The sequence below is a fragment of the Rhinatrema bivittatum genome, chromosome 4 (assembly GCF_901001135.1).
Source record: "Rhinatrema bivittatum chromosome 4, aRhiBiv1.1, whole genome shotgun sequence".
NCBI lineage: Eukaryota > Metazoa > Chordata > Amphibia > Gymnophiona > Rhinatrematidae > Rhinatrema > Rhinatrema bivittatum.
In genome coordinates, this window is record NC_042618.1 from 347,332,348 (window position 1) to 347,348,306 (window position 15,959).

The 15,959-nt window shown below is 44.4% G+C and overlaps 1 protein-coding gene across 1 annotated transcript in view; it reads right to left on the reverse strand.

Annotated features, from left to right (window-relative positions):
* Positions 1-2,011: 2,011 nt before the first annotated feature.
* Positions 2,012-15,959, reverse strand: part of CA10 (carbonic anhydrase 10) — an 834,819-nt gene continuing 820,871 nt past the window's right edge. Inside the window, 3 exon segments of the mRNA XM_029600669.1 lie at positions 2,012-2,186; positions 2,881-3,055; positions 11,152-11,306. Of these exon segments, the coding sequence (XP_029456529.1) occupies positions 2,164-2,186; positions 2,881-3,055; positions 11,152-11,306 (353 nt within the window). The 3' untranslated portion in view covers positions 2,012-2,163.

Sequence of the window (15,959 nt, forward strand, 5' to 3'; positions counted from 1 at the left end):
AAAGGCAGAGTACAAATTTATTGAATAGACTGACAGATAGAAGGTAGAACAATTACCACTTTGTAGAAATTCTCAGCTCCTTAAGCCACAACCCAAAACTTGGGCCAGACAAAACCTCTCACAATACGTTTTAGTGATCCTTGGGACAAACTCTGGAACTTATTTGCTATCAACTAAAAATGCCTTAATATGATTGATACTGCTTCTCTAGCCTGCTTCTTCGATTAAGTCCATAAGCAAAGCATGTCAAGCAACACTGTCTGAATTTTCAAGAAAGCTCATCACCCAGTAAAACATTTTACTAGCTGCAATTTTTATGGATATCCTAAGGCTTGGGGATAATTGCATAGAGTGACAGTTACTACCCTTAAGAGAAACATGGGAGTAACCTGCATAAAGTAGCAGTTACTATCTTAAAAAGCTTGCTGGACAGACTGGATGGACCATTTGGTCCTTTTCTGTCATCATTTCTATGATACATTGAATTCAGAACTCAACTATATTTAAAGTAAAGAAGGAACTGTAGATAGAATTTTAATGATTCAAACTGCTTCTTAGCCAATAAGATCCATAGCCCCAGGCACCATTCATAAACACTGGTACAAATCAGAAAACAAGGGATGTCTACAAAGTGGTAATTGTTCTAATTTCACTGTATTATATTTCAGCTGTCTATGCTCCCCTTGTAGATTTGAATGCAAGATAACAGGACTTTGAATACAACACATTTTTTTACGACTGTTTTGAGAATAAAAGGTTTTGCATAAAAAATTGAAGAAGGTGATTAGAAAAATGACAACAGATTTGTGAGGGAGCTTATAATCTTTGGTTTATTTGAAAAATGTTTCTTAAACAATTCTTTTTCATGCTTTTTTTTTTCAAAGTTTGGGGATTTTTCTTTTCTGTCCGCCTTCTTTTGAGTTGCTATTTAATGTTCTACAGAGGACTTAGTCTCAGTGGTTAGTAAATAAGAGCAGCAACACTTTCTGGAATCTGTGCAAGCAGAAAGCTTCATTGATCCATGTTCAATTTCTGAGAGATCAGGCATATTTATTGACGTGATGATATCAGAACAGAGTGGATGATCATTAAAGCAAGAAAAAAGGCATTGATATTTATTCTGTTAGACCTTGGTCTCTCTGAAGAGGAAACAATTCATTTCCTTACAGTTTACAAGGTGAAATCCTTATGCCCCTAAAGGTACAAAGAAGTAAACAAACAAACAAAATGGAATAGTACTCAAACTAATAATCACTTCTCAATTACCTTCTGGTTTTTCCCTTCTTAAATCTTAATAACTGCATCCATAAAGTGGAAAGAAAGCTACCCTTTGCTTTGCATTCTGAGTTTCCATTAACACAACAAAACAGTTTAATGACAACAAAAGCAAAACTATCACCTTCCCCCCATCCTGCCACAAATAATTAAGTCGCAGTATTGGGGGCCCATCATTTCAGAAGAGGGAAAATAAACCAGTGTACTAAATTAATTTCTTAATCACATTTATTGATTTGTTAACAGTAACCAAACACAATGTATGACCTTTTGTAAAACAAGAAATAGAAGATGGATTGGTGCTGATGAAGGGATCAGGAACAGAGAAACTGAAAAGTTTCCTTACATTATGTAATGTTGTATATACAATTACTTATGACATGGGTCCTTTCCTGAAATAAACAGAAGGATCATAACCTAGAAATAAGTTCCTGATGCTGTCTTCTTTGTTCAGCATTCCCAGTATCCATAAGAAGACAGTAAAAATGGGAGACCTATCCAAGTATTACTTGGCACACAGAACACAATTCCATGGTGATGGTGAACCAAGTTGTTGTAGGAAGAATGTTCGTATGTACAAAGGCTTGAAAGTCTTGTGTTCTTGTTAGCACTACTAGTTCAAGTAACCTGTATCAAAATTGTAGTCACACTCAGTTGTCATCTTCTAAGCAGGATTTTATGAATAAACTCTTAGTTGGACTCCCATCATTGCAGTGTTTTGTTCTTGCATTTTTATTTTTTAATTTTTTTTTGCAGCAAAGTTGGATATACAGTACAGTCATGAAGTACAAATCCATCGAGTGGATGAGACTGAATGCGTTCTAGGTTATGCCATTTCACAGCAATAGCATTCCACTGAGGTTAGGTTTCTACATTTTTATATCCTAATTACTTGAGAAGCCACTCATTAACTAAAAGAAAAAAAAAAAGAGCTGGATTAAGTACAGAAAATATGTTGAGTGTTTACTAAAAAGAAAAAGTGGTTAAAAGGCAAAATTCTATAGCAACCAGATTTTTAGAGTAATTTCAGAATAGGACTGTTGCTCAACAGCTTGGAGGGAAAAACAAATCATTACTTAATGGCATAGAGAGAGATACAGTATTAGAAATGATTCATAATCTGGTGACCCAGTGAGCATTCTGTTGAGTCAAGATATCAAGCATTTGTGTGTAAAAACAATGCTTTGTCAAGGAAATGGGCACACATCCTGCCAAGGGTGCATCTTGATTAGTTATCCAAAACAGGAACCCTCCCCAAAAACCCATGAAGGCTTCTGTGATTTTTACAAGACCTAGGGCATTAAAGCCACAAATCAACCCTTCTGATTTGTTAAACTATTAGCTGTGGAGCAGTTTGTGAAATGATAAAGCTCTGAAGATGTTCCATTTTAGCACTGGTTTAGCCCGAGCTCTTGCAGATACTTGGAAGTGCCAATCTATCCTTGGGAAAGGGCAGAGTCAGCTGCAAGGGAATCTTGTTTAGATATGCTAGTCCCTTGGCAACTAATTTGCCACTTGGAATGAGCCTTCTAAACACACTGGCAGCTGGAATAATAGCTTGCTGAATGCCAAAAACATAGCGCTGCATTCCTCCTCGTAACTCACCTCTATACTGCAGTTTCTGGGCCCTATTGTTTGGACAGTCTTTCCCCTGTAAACTAAAGTTGATATTGGTGCGGATACAGCGGTTGTTGAGAGGCTGGACGGGTCTGAAATTGTCACTCATGCTCAGAAATATCTGCGATGGCTGATTCTGGCTGAGCAGTCGTAGAGAATGCATCTGTGGAAAACAAAGACAATCTTATTATTTTTTTGTTTTTATTATTTTTATAGCTCAACAGCTTGAACTGTTCATGCCCGGGGCTTTCTGCTCAGGCACCCCTGCTCCCGTGGGGTCTTCTAGGTCCATTCACCACCCCACCACACCTACACTTTTTAACCAGTTACTAGCCCTACCCATGACAGTGACACACCCCATTGGAGAAGCACAAACCATGGCTCTCTTCAGAGCCAGGTATAAGTGAACTCTATGGCTAGCCTGTAGGTGTCACTGGTAAGCACTGACTAGGGCTTCCAAGTGTGAACACCATATCTGTATCAGATATGTGCAGATTATAAAATACGCGGGTCTACCCCCAAACATATGCACATGTATGGTTACGTGCGAATACCTGTAACACATTTAAAGGTGAATTTTAAAAGCCCATCACGCGCAGTAATTAGGGGATAGGCGAATAAGTTGAACTCATGCGCACCAACCGTATTTTAAAAAGCGCCCAGATATGCTCATAAATGCCATGGCATGCACATCTCAAAACTTTTCGAAAAGGGGGGGGGGGGGGGGGGGGGGGGGGGGGGGGGGGGGGATGGGCATGTTGAGGCCCGGCAAAGAGATGCACGTGTAAATACTTATATGCCCTGGCGCGCACCGACGTCTCCTGTCATGTAACTTTACTTTTGCTATGGATGACGTGTAAATTATAAAAAGAAAAAGACTGAGCCATTTTGGAGGGGTTTAAAGGGTCTGGGGTAACTGGGGGGAGTACAGGCTATCATATTGGGGGCGGGGGTCTGGAGGACCTAGATGTTAACGGGGCGAACTGGTGGATGAATTGGTAAACTGGTAATGGGGTTGGCGAGCGACCTTTTAAAATCCCCCGACTTACATGGTAGAAGTGTGATTTGTGTGCATACGCACACCCTCACTTAAAATTTGGCACGGGTGCAAGCAGCCAGGCTTTTTTTTTTTATAACATGGACACGTATATGCACGCAAGTTATAAAATGGCCGTGTCCCTGGGCGCGGGCCGACATGCAGGTGCCAATGTCCGCCCACATGCCGGTGTGAAAGTTACTGTCTGTAAGCTCGCATTTCAATATATTGAAAGTGCGTACTTTTCCTACCTATTTTAAAAACATACGTGGATATATTTTATATGCGAAAATAATTGTGACTTGCTTACATAAAACCTTGTTTACATGAAGTCAGTTTGCCTAAACCTTATCCAGTTCACCAGTCCTCCAAATAGTCATTGAGACCCTCCTAGTTCTTCTCTCTGAACTCCCCCCAGTTCACCCAGACCTCCCACCCAACCAATAGTAAACAATAGATGAGTCTGATATCAATTGTGCAAGATAATTAGAAGGTGTAAAATTACACAAATAAGTTTGCAAAATGTTACGGGCGAATTTTAAATCCCCCGTGCGTGTAAAATCTGGGGCTATGTGTGTGGCTGGGCCTTGTGTGCGCTGTGCGCGTTTTAGAAGGGGTCCAGCCGCACGCGTAACTCCTGTTACAGGCTGAAGGAAAGGGGCGGTCCGGGGGGGGGGGGCGGGGCTGGAGGCAGCCGGCACAGTGGCTATTTGCCGCTGTATCGGGGAAGGGACTGCCGCGTGCGCAAGTTGCTACTGCTCCAACGGAGCAGTAAGCAACAAAATAAAAAAAAACAAAAGGTAGGAGAAAGGGTTTAGGGGGTGGGAGGAGAGGAGAGAGGGGAAGGGGAAGAGAGAGATTAGGTAGGGGGTGGGGAAGTTCCCTCCCAGTCCGCTTCTTAATTGGCGCGGACTGGGAGGGAACTGGGAGAGGCCTGATCTTGTTGCCGCGTGTATGTTTATACTACTAAGCCCCCTGCGCGCGCTGCCTGCAAATGCGAGCGCGGATTATAAAATCCGGCGCACATGTGTGCATGGCCCCTGAATTTTATAACATGCGCACGCCGGCGCACGCATGTTATAAAATCAGCACATCCGTGTGTGCGCATGCTTCTTTTAAAATCTACCCCTTTGTGCGTAAATCTCTTGTAAAATAGGACGTTTTCTGCTTAGCTCTTAGCTCTATCCTGGAATGCCCCTTTTTTTTGCATGTAAATGTGCACGTGAGACCCAAAAAACGCACATACTTTTGATGTTTTTAAAATAGCATGTATGCGAATACATGCTCCTTACTCATATATATGCTAATTTTACTCGCATAAATATTTTGAAAATTCAAACCATGCAAACATGGTAAATGGGTTAGGAAAATAAATTGCATATGAAAATAACAGCTAAAACATGTTATTTACCACAGATGTGTCTCTTCTAAGCTTAACTTCAAAACCTGTGCCTAGGAATTCATGCATTGGTTTGGCTTGCACAGTAATTTTAAAGATTAAGAAATGTGGAAAAATGACAGAAGAGGATAAGGAGGGATTTGCCGAAAAAGGGACTGAGATTTGGGGGTAATTTTCTAGTGGATTAATGCATGTACATTGGCTTTTGAAAATTATGTGGGGTGGGAATGGACATTGTACAGGGAAAAGTACAGGCGTAACTTGGTTACGCCTGTACTTTTCCCTCACACTTACTGTACACAGTCTGGGCATGGGGAAGCATTTACATGCATACTTGTGATTTTTCTGCATATTGGGGACACCCACAAATTTGCAAATGGACACCTAAGTCCACTTGAAAATTTGGGATAAAATCTGCAGGTATTTTTTACCCACAGACTTTAGCCCTATGCGGGCTGCTGAAAATTGCCCTCTTTAAGAACTAGGCCAATCCCTTTCATGCTTTACTGAAATGCTTTTCAAATAGTGCAGCACACCTAAAGCTGGGTTAATTTAACTCTTGGGAAATCTCTTTGCTATTGAAATCAATAGGTTTTTCATTTTCCTGATTAACTCTTGCTGACGGCCAACATTACACTTTCTATTTAGGGATGCAAAACATGCAAACATCTCAGGTGGCCACGCATTAGCCACTGGGCACTCGCAACATTCCACTATGAAAAGCAAGAGCATCTCTTTTGCAACTCTGCTGACCTTTTCTATGCATAAAATACTGGAATGTTTCTCATATCTACAGTGCATTTGATATGGAAAGCGAGACCACCTTTAAGATTTAGCAAGTGGGGGAAGCATTCAGGATTGCTTTTGAACATAAATTTGTAGAAGGGGAGCAGGATTCTATGCATTGCATAGTGTTCTACCCCTCATTTTCTTTTGACAAGTCACTCAAGACATTTTATTTATGTTAGTTAAAAATGGATTCTGTTATCGGATGAAGGAATCTCGACTGCTCAATAGCTATGCTTTAAGATTAGAACATTAGAACTTCACCAGAACAGAGGTTACTTGCTCCGGGGCTGATACAATCAGACACCCATAGCAATGGGTGCCTGACATAATGAACTTCAGCACTGAAATTAGAACCTCAGCAAAATAATTAAAAAGAAGTGCAATCAAAATGGATGCTCGTATTGAGCGCCCGTTACAGTTGAGCGCCAGAAACGCACAGTCCTGCCTTAGTGCACCCTTTTTTACGCTGCCCTGCTTTTCGTCGAATTTAAATACTGCATCAGGCACACACAAGGTATGTGGCTGCAGGCGGTTAGGACAACGGGTGCTCATTACGAGCACCCATTTTGAGCGTGTGTCTTATTCCATCAGCTTCTCAGACTGTTTCCTGCATAAAGTCTATGCTGGTAATTAGTGAGGTTGTGCATTTGTTTTTTTTGTTTCATTTCAGTTTAGTGCACACTATAAATTACTAAAACAAAAAAGATTTTAAAAAATGGAAAAAAAACAAAAATGAAATGAAGAAACAAACATTTTTTGGCTGTATATCCCAAACAAATAGTACTCTTGGAATACTGGCTTCATTCAAGAACTACCCCACTGCCCATATCGTAAAGCCTGCTGTTCCCCACAAAAGTATTTTTCAACCACTGGGACGTGGACCAGCAGCAGTCTCTGGCAGCATTTTTGCTGGTCCATGGAATGGCAGTCATTGCAACAGGAAGCAAACTCATAGACAGGTACCAGTTCCCAGCTCCTTCCCGGATACCCACAGGTATACGTAGACTATTCTCTATTGCCCATAATCTCTAGGCCAAAATATCCCAAGTAGCAGCTTCTTTCTGGGCCCCACAGTGCTGCACACTACTGTTGCTTCTGAGGCCTGGAACAGACTGCCGGCATTCTCTGGCTCTTCACTACCTCTAACACTGAATAGCTGACAGACTAAACACCAGCATCAGGCTCAGCTGAGCCCTGGACTGCCCTACTCTGGCTCTATAAATAAACAAAAAACAAATAGGTTGCTAACTATGCAACCATTAAGGCTGTTGCAAGCACCAAACCTCTTTAGCATTTACCTCCACTGCTAAAGAGAAGGTGAAATTACCACTTACCTGATAATTTCCTTTCCTTGAACTTCCTCGCTCGAAGCAAGGTAGAAATAATGGTGGTGGAATAACCACACTTCAATAACTGAGCCCTTTCAAGGGCCATACCATAAGACAAAATTGAGTCAAATCGTTGTGAAACACAGATGCCTGTATCAACAAATCCCTGTGAACAGGAAGCCTGAGAGAAGCCCACCAAGAGCCTCTGCAGATCAGCATACCGTGGCCTCCTGGGCTGGTGCAGAGCCTCCAGAAGCAACACACTGTGTGCCTCGCGATTTTCCGAATCATCCAGCCTAGTAATTGCCATGGTGGGAAGGCATATAGCAGGGGTCAGGAACTATGGCTCACGAGCCAGATATGGCTCTTTTGATGGCTGCATCTGGCTCGCAGACAAATCTTTAATAAAAAAGTAAAAATCTAACAACCCCCCCACCCTCCTGACACCCCCCAAAACCTCCAAAATTAATTTACTATAACCCCCACCCTCATGACCCCCCCAAGACCTGCCAAAAGTCCCTGGTGGTCCAGCGGGGGTCCAGGAGCAGTCCGGGAGCGATCTCCTGGACTTGGGCTGTCGGCTGCCAGTAGTCAAAATGGCGCCGACGGCCCTTTGCCCTCACTATGTCACTGGGGTCGACCAATGGCAGCGGTAGCCCCTGTGACATAGTAAGGGCAAAGGGCCATCGACGCCATTTTGATTACTGGCAGCCGACGGCCCTTTGCCCTTACTATGTCACAGGGGCTACCGCTGCCATTGGTCGACCCCAGTGACATAGTTAGGGCAGAGGACCGTCGGCGCCATTTTGACTACTGGCAGCCGACAGCCCAAGTCCAGGAGATCGCTCCCAGACCCCTGCTGGACCATCAGGGAATTTTGGTAGGTCTTGGGGGGGGGGGGGTCAGGAGGGTTGGGGGTTATAGTAAATTAATTTTGGAGGTCTTGGGGAACGTCAGGAAGGTGGGGGGTTGTAGTTAGTATGGATCTCACAGAATGGGCTGAAGTAAGTTGCACGTGCCGGCTGACTGCCGGTGCGCGATCCCCGGCACAGCAGCCGTGTGGAGGTCTCTGGCCACGCCCCATCCCCGGACCGCCTTCGCCCCTTCCCACCCCTTTTTGCAAGCCCCAGGACATCCACCTTGCGTGCACTGAGCCCACTCTGAGCCGTGCTGCCTTCCCCCGTTCCCTCCCAGGCCGCTCTGAAATCGGGAGGGAACTTCCCTATCCCCCCACCCCCACCTTCCCTTCCCCTACCTCCCCCGCCCTTTCCCCCCTACCTTTTTCGTCTTCTTTTTTTGTTACAAAACTTACTTCAGCGCTTGGGCTGAAGTAGGTTGCGCGCGCTGGGCGAGTTGCCGTGCAGAGGCCTCTGGCCCTGCCCCTCCCTGCCCCTTTTTGCAAGCCCTGGGACTTACACGCGTAACCGGGCGTATGACCGGTTACGCATGTAAATCCTCTGAAAATCTGTCCCTAAGGGGTAGAGTTTAAAAGGTACGCCCGATTTTATAACATGCGCGTAACCCTTTGAAAATCCGGCCCTAAGTGTTTAGGTTTCTTCACATCAGCATCATCGATAAGCATTCAATTATGTCTCCCAGCAAGCATGAAAAACCACTGTAAACTAGGTGTCCAGCTGAATGCTGAGTGCAGGACGTCCAAAACACGGGTGCGCACAGCAGCGCTGGACATCTGTTCCTGGACGCCCAAGCTCTAGGCATCCATCACTTGACACCCAAGCCCTGGCGCTTATGGATGCGGTAGGCACCCAAGCCCAGCCGGACGCTCACAAAAACTGGACACCCAAAAACTAGTCGCCACAGCAACTGGACGCACAAACCAGAGGCGCAGTCCTCGCAGTGGACTTGCGCAGAAGAAAACGCATGAAATGTCGCTGAGGCCTAACACACAGCTTCCTCAGGCAAGCCTGACCGCTGCTCAACCTGCCAAAGATGCCACAACACACTAACTCCCAGAGATGGAGAAGAGACGCCGTCCTGAAGCGCTAAAGAAATGGAGACCCCAAAGAAGGCAAGAGAAGGGACCCACACCTCTCTGCCTAACACATGCAATGTGCTTTATTCTTTTACTTTTTTTTTTTTTTTAACCTGAGCTCAGCCCCTCCCCGATGAGCACACGATCAGGTCTCCGGCTGCTGGGGGAGAGGGCTAAGGCCTTCACCGCCATGCCTCCGCATCCTGCAACTGCTAGGCCTTTTTATAGTCTTAAGTCCATACCAAAATTGGCTACCGGACTAAGGCACTCAACTGAGGGAGGGGCCCCAGGGTATCAGCTCAGGAGTAGAGCAGTGCTTTCCTGATCTTCTTTCTCCTTTAGTGCTTTTTTTTTTTTTTTTTTTCTAGCAATCCCCAGTAGGGAAATGCACATCCACCATCTGCTGGAGATGGAGAATACTGGTGGGCTGATGTCAGTGTGGGGCTATATATACTGTGATGTCAGCTTTACTCCGTCTCCATTTGCTGGAGGAGCTGCATAACCCACTGGTCATGGATTAGCCTGTCTGAGTGCAAAGGAAGACCCCATTTTTCTCTCTTCCTTGACCTGACAACATTAGGGGATGGCTGGGTTGAGACTGAGGGAAACTCTTGGGGAGGGCGTATGTACCCTCACCCATGCACTTTAGCCACAAAAGGGACCCCCTTGCTCTTTACCTACAGGATGGAATGTCTCCTCCACTCTTCAGATGTCTCCCCCATTTCTACTAGCCAGCCGGTACATGTCAGCTTAGGAGGTCAGCAAACTGATGCCTAGCATCAAAATGTTGAGAAACACTGCCCTACAGAACATGGGGATGGAGAGTGTACAATTCCCTCTATTCCAGGGCTGCCTTAACCTGTCCGGACTGGCTGCGGGGTCCCCAGGACAGGTTTGGGAAGCCCTGCTCTATTCCCTAATCTTACTCTCTGCTGAACATGGAAAGAGATGATCCTACAATCCCTCTACTTCTCTTAATACCACACTGAGGCGCGACTTACTGTAGGGAGCTTTTCCTGAGAAGAAACATTTCTAATCTAAATTAATCTTGCATTTGTATCCCACCTCTTCAGTGCTATAGGACTGACTGCTGCTAGGAGACTGTATAGGGAAGGGGAAGATCTGAGATACCAATTACATCATGCCATGTCTATGGTTATCTGTTCATTATTGTCAATGCCTCTGCATTATGAATGTGCCGTCAATTTTTTTTTTTTTGTTAAACATATTTTCAACAATATGGGGAAAAGTGATTGGGGTGTGTGTGTTGTGTAAAGGGTGCTGAGTGCAGGGCGTACGTGTGTGTGGGAGGAGGGTATGCTTTCCTTTGCCACTTGCATTTTCCTGTCTGTCGTCTTGCTCTTGCTTTTGGAATGCAGCACAGGTCAACAATCCACAGCCTCTAATTGCCTCCCATAGTAAAGCAATGAGGATTTTCTTTTTTTTTTGAGAGGGTTCATTCTCAAAGACCCAAAGTTTCCGGTTTTCATATTTTTTTCTGAGATATTCCCATTTTCTTTCCGTGAGCCAAATTTGGTGACTTTCTGTTCCTCCTTTGGAGAGTAATTTTGTCCATGGATAGATGGACAGATAGACATGGACCCCCTTTTGCATACTTCTAACATTCCATATGCTGGAAAGCATAAAAATGGTTTGTTTGATGAATATATTTTAGCCACAACATATTCCAGTGATAAAGACCAAAGTAGTTTACCTGCATCCTTGTTATATACACTGGTTTGTTCATTATTATCCAGCTCGCTGTTTCGTAACAGGGTGGAATAGTCATTGATCCATCATACGTAATGAAACTGGAGGTTTCTGGATAAAGTTCTTCTATGTTAAGTCCCTGTAGTAAGTATGCATCATCTGGGGAACAATTAAAAATGAATTACTCAAATACACAAAACAACCTTTGAAAAAAGTAAGTGTTGTACAGTGATGCCCATCGAATAATGCAGCTGATTACCGCTGTGGGCGAAATTTTTAAGCTGTCTGCATTGCGGCAAAATCTGTGGGTACTCTGTACTTGTGTGGACTTTCCACCAGTTTTCAAAGAGAAATTCCTATGTAATTCTGCTTTGAATCTTCTCATGGCCACTGGAGATTTGCATACGAAGAGTTAAAAATGCAATCTATGCGTGTTGTTTCCTTCCCTGGCCTAAACGAGTGCACTTTAGAGCATTGAGCAGACTTTCAGCTGACCTGCGGGAGGGGAAGTCTAAAACCAGGGGCAGATTGCAGGAAAATATTGGCCTGGGCAATTTTTTTTCAAAACTAACCCATGGGGTATCTGATGCCCTCATGCACTTTCCCTGCAGCATGTGTCAAGAGCTCCCAAAAGCACGCCAAGTCAATCCTGGAAATTGGCAGAATGGAGCCAAAATATTTCCAAAATAAACTTCACCTTTCCTAAATAACTAAGAAATTGAGCACCTTCTTGACCAGGGATGAGCAGAGCTATAGCCCCTGTTCCATCCATGCAAATTGGTTGGGTCCCCTACACATCTGCTTATATCTCTTATAGAGATATATCCTGGATTCCTGGTCTGGTTCTTGAATCAGTTGCAAGTAATGACACTGCCAGCCAATGTCAGACACACACGTTCAGTCACAAACAATTTTTAGATTGCAGAAACTTTATCAGCACATACACATTGTCAACCACAAAGACACATATGGGCCGATTCAGTAAAATGCGTGGGAAAGCCGGCGCTCCGAGGCGAGCGCCTGCTCTCCCAACGTGCGCCCAGGCCACTCTCCAGGCCACTCTCCAGGGCACTCTCCAGGCCACTCTCCAGGGCACGCAATTCTGTATGCAAATGAGGGCCCATGGTAATAAGGAGGCTCTAGGGACACTTGCGCTTCCCTAGCGCCTCCTTATTGGCAGAAGTGGCGGCTATCAGCGGGTTTGACAGCCGACGCTCAATTTTACCGGTGTCGGTTGTCAAACCCGCTGACAGCCACGGGTTTGGAAAATGGACGCCGGCAAAATTGAGTGTCCGTTTTCCAACCTGCAGGCCGTAGGCAGATTTTTTAAAAGAATTTTATTTTTGGGGCCTCCGACTGCACATTTTACTTTTTGTATCGCGTGGGACTAATAGGCTCATCAACATGCATTTGCATATTGAGGGCGCTATTAATTTTGGGAGGGGGGTTGGACCCGCGTTTTTGACGTGCTAGCTTTACCCCTTATTCTGTAAGGGGTAACAGCGCGTCGAAAAAGCGCTGTTACCCCTTACAGAAGTCTTCCCAACACTGAATAGGCACTTCCTCTTGGCGTACCCCCTTGTTTCCTGTGCCTGTAGCTTGCCTCCACTTCTTCGCAACCCTCCCACCACTCTAGTACATTCCCATTGACTGCAGGCTACACAGTCGGCTATTTTTATGGTTCTCAGGCTGTGCTATGCCTACCGACACCAGGGAAGGAAGGAACAGAAGTGATCCATACTATTCCCTGGGCTTATAAAAAGAGAAAATTAAGCCCTGGCCAAGACTGGAGAGAGCCACTAACCCAAAGTAACACAGCTTCAGATGAAATCCTGCTTTCTCTTGTGGAGCCAGTGCAGCAAGGGCTGGTCAGGGGTATTAGGTATCATAGGCGAACTTTAAAGCCTTGCACACACGCCTAGCCCCACCCTTCCCACAAATAATATAAAAATATGCATTTATTGTAACAGATTTTACATGAAAAAGAATATTGTTCTAAGGTAAAAATATCACTTATAATATGTGTATTATTTACATGTACTACTGTGGTACCAACCAGAAAACTGCAAAAAACAAAAAACACCTGCAGCCATATGATATTAGGACTATTGTAAAGCATGTCGGCCTTCACAAAGCTTTAAGTAAACTGAATTATAATTTTATTTTTATTTATTTATTTAAAATCTTTTCTATACCGTCGTTTGGTCATGCACCATCACAACGGTTTACAGAGAGGCACATATAATTAATGTTCATTTTGAGAAGTGCTATCTTACAAAGTGCCAATATAGTTTCAGTTACATGTTTCAATAATACAAACTATAGGCAAGGTGACATGGAAGTTTCCATATGTATGCTTATTTAAACTGTCTATCTAGCATTTAGAGTTAACGTGAGAGAAAAATAATAAAATATGCAATTACGTATCTATGTGACTTTGAGCTGTGAGTTGATGTTCTGTTGACTGCTATTTCATATTTCTATTCTCCATTTTCATTGTAAAAAGCTTTTTTATAAAGCCAGGTTTTTAAACCTTTTTGAATAGTTTAAAATCACTCTGTAATCTAGTTTCGAGGGGCATTGTGTTCCACAAAATAATACAGTAAACTTTCCATACAAAAATAGCACTGTTAGGACTCAAACAATAACAATCCTATCTATGAAAAGACAACACTGCAAATATTATACCAGGCCCTAAAAAACCAATACACTTGATATTAAGAAAACAGAACAAGCCAAGTTTAAGAGCCCGACACAGAAACTACATGCTAGCAGAATACCTCACCTCAAGTCACACATGCAGAACACAGACAGACCCTCACCATATACAAAATAAAGAGACAAAATATAACTAGAAACATGCAGACAAAAACTAAATTGGAAACTGTAACAAGACAGATTCCATATGCAGTGCAACAATGGAAAAACAGAAACATCACCATTCCTCATTAAACATCAAACAATAAAGTCAAGATATATAAACCATCAATCATAATAGTAAAAGCATACTCAAAAAAAGAATACATATTTCGAAGCAGCTGATGAACAGAACATCCAATGATTAAAAACAGATAACATTGTTTTTTAAAATTTTCCAAACATCAATAAAATATTTCAAATCAGCAGACACATCAAATAACACCTAATAATTAAAACTGAGGCTAAAAAAAAATCCCTGCTTTCCCTACCTGGGAACTTTACTCCAGTCACCCTGAAATTGTCATGGATTAGTTAGGGATAGTAGGTATGCACAAACTTTCTTCTCACTCTCACATATACGCATTGGGGCGGATTTTAAAACGAGCGCGAACAGCCTACTTTTGTTTGCGCTCCAGGCGCTCCAGGCGCAAACAAAAGTACGCTGGATTTTAGTAGATATGCGCGGAGCCGCGCGTATCCACTAAAATCCTGGATCGGCGCGCGCAAGGCTATGAATTTTGTATAGCCGGCGCGCGCCGAGCCGCGCAGCCTACCCCGTTCCCTCCAAGGCCGCTCCGAAATCGGAGCGGCCTCGGAGGGAACTTTCCTTTGCCCTCCCCTCACCTTCCCCTCCCTTCCCCTACCTAACCCACCCGCCCGGCCCTGTCTAAACCCCCTCCTTACCTTTGTCGGGGGATTTACGCCTCCCAGAGGGAGGCGTAAATCCCCGCATGCCAGCGGGCCTCCTGCGCGCCGGGCCGCGACCTGGGGGCGGGTACGGAGGGCGCGGCCACGCCCCCGGGCCGTAGCCACGCCCCCGTACCCGCCCCCAAAACGCTGCCGACACGCCCCCGAAACGCCGCGACGACCGGGCCCGCCCCCGACACGCCCCCCTCCGAGAACCCCGGGACTTACGCGAGTCCCGGGGCTCTGCGCGCGCCGGGAGGCCTATGTAAAATAGGCTTCCCAGCGCGCAGGGCCCTGCTCGCGTAAATCCGCCCGGTTTTGGGCGGATTTACGCGAGCAGGGCTCTGAAAATCCGCCCCATTATGTAACATGCATGTTCATTCTTATACAAACTCTTATATTCTCTCACACACATACTGTTCACTGAATCGCTCTTGCTCACACACATGGTCACTGGTTTAAATAGTCTTCTTGTTCACACATTTGCTCATTGACTCACTTATTCTCTCTCACTCACACTCATGCTCACTCACTCTCGCTCACACACATGCTCTGGATACAGTCAGCAAGCCTGACTGTATTATGTAGTGCAACAATGGAAAAACAGAAACATTCCTCGTAAAACATTAAGCAATAAATTCAAGAAATATGAAATATTCATAATATTAAATCCATACTAATAAAAGAATAAATATGTCAAGCAGGCAACAGCCCATGAACATCCAGAAATTAAAATGATTCACAATTTTTCTAATATTTCTCAAACACCATGGGGTACATATTCAAAAGCCATTTAGATGGAATAATGGGAAAGTTATCCATTGACATGGCTTAGTCGCATATTTAAAAGGCTTATCCGGCTAGAATTTAGCTGGGTAAGTCAGGGGCATTCCTTGGGTGGGAGGTAGGTGTTCTGGAGAGGAGTGGCTACTCTGCTTATCTGGGTATACTCAGTGGAGTGGCTATGTCGCTGAATATCCCGGTTAAATTAGCCGGATATGTGTATCCTACAGCAGCTCAGCAGCTCACTGCCGGAAGGGAGGTGGAAGGAGGCTGCTGCTACCACGCTACTCCTGCAAGGTGGGAGGGCCATGCAGCCTTGTAGGCCTATCTTCTGGCCTCGACAAGATCATAAGAAAATGCCATACTGGGTCAGACCAAGGGTCCATCAAGCCCAGCATCCTGTTTCCAACAGTGGCCAATCCA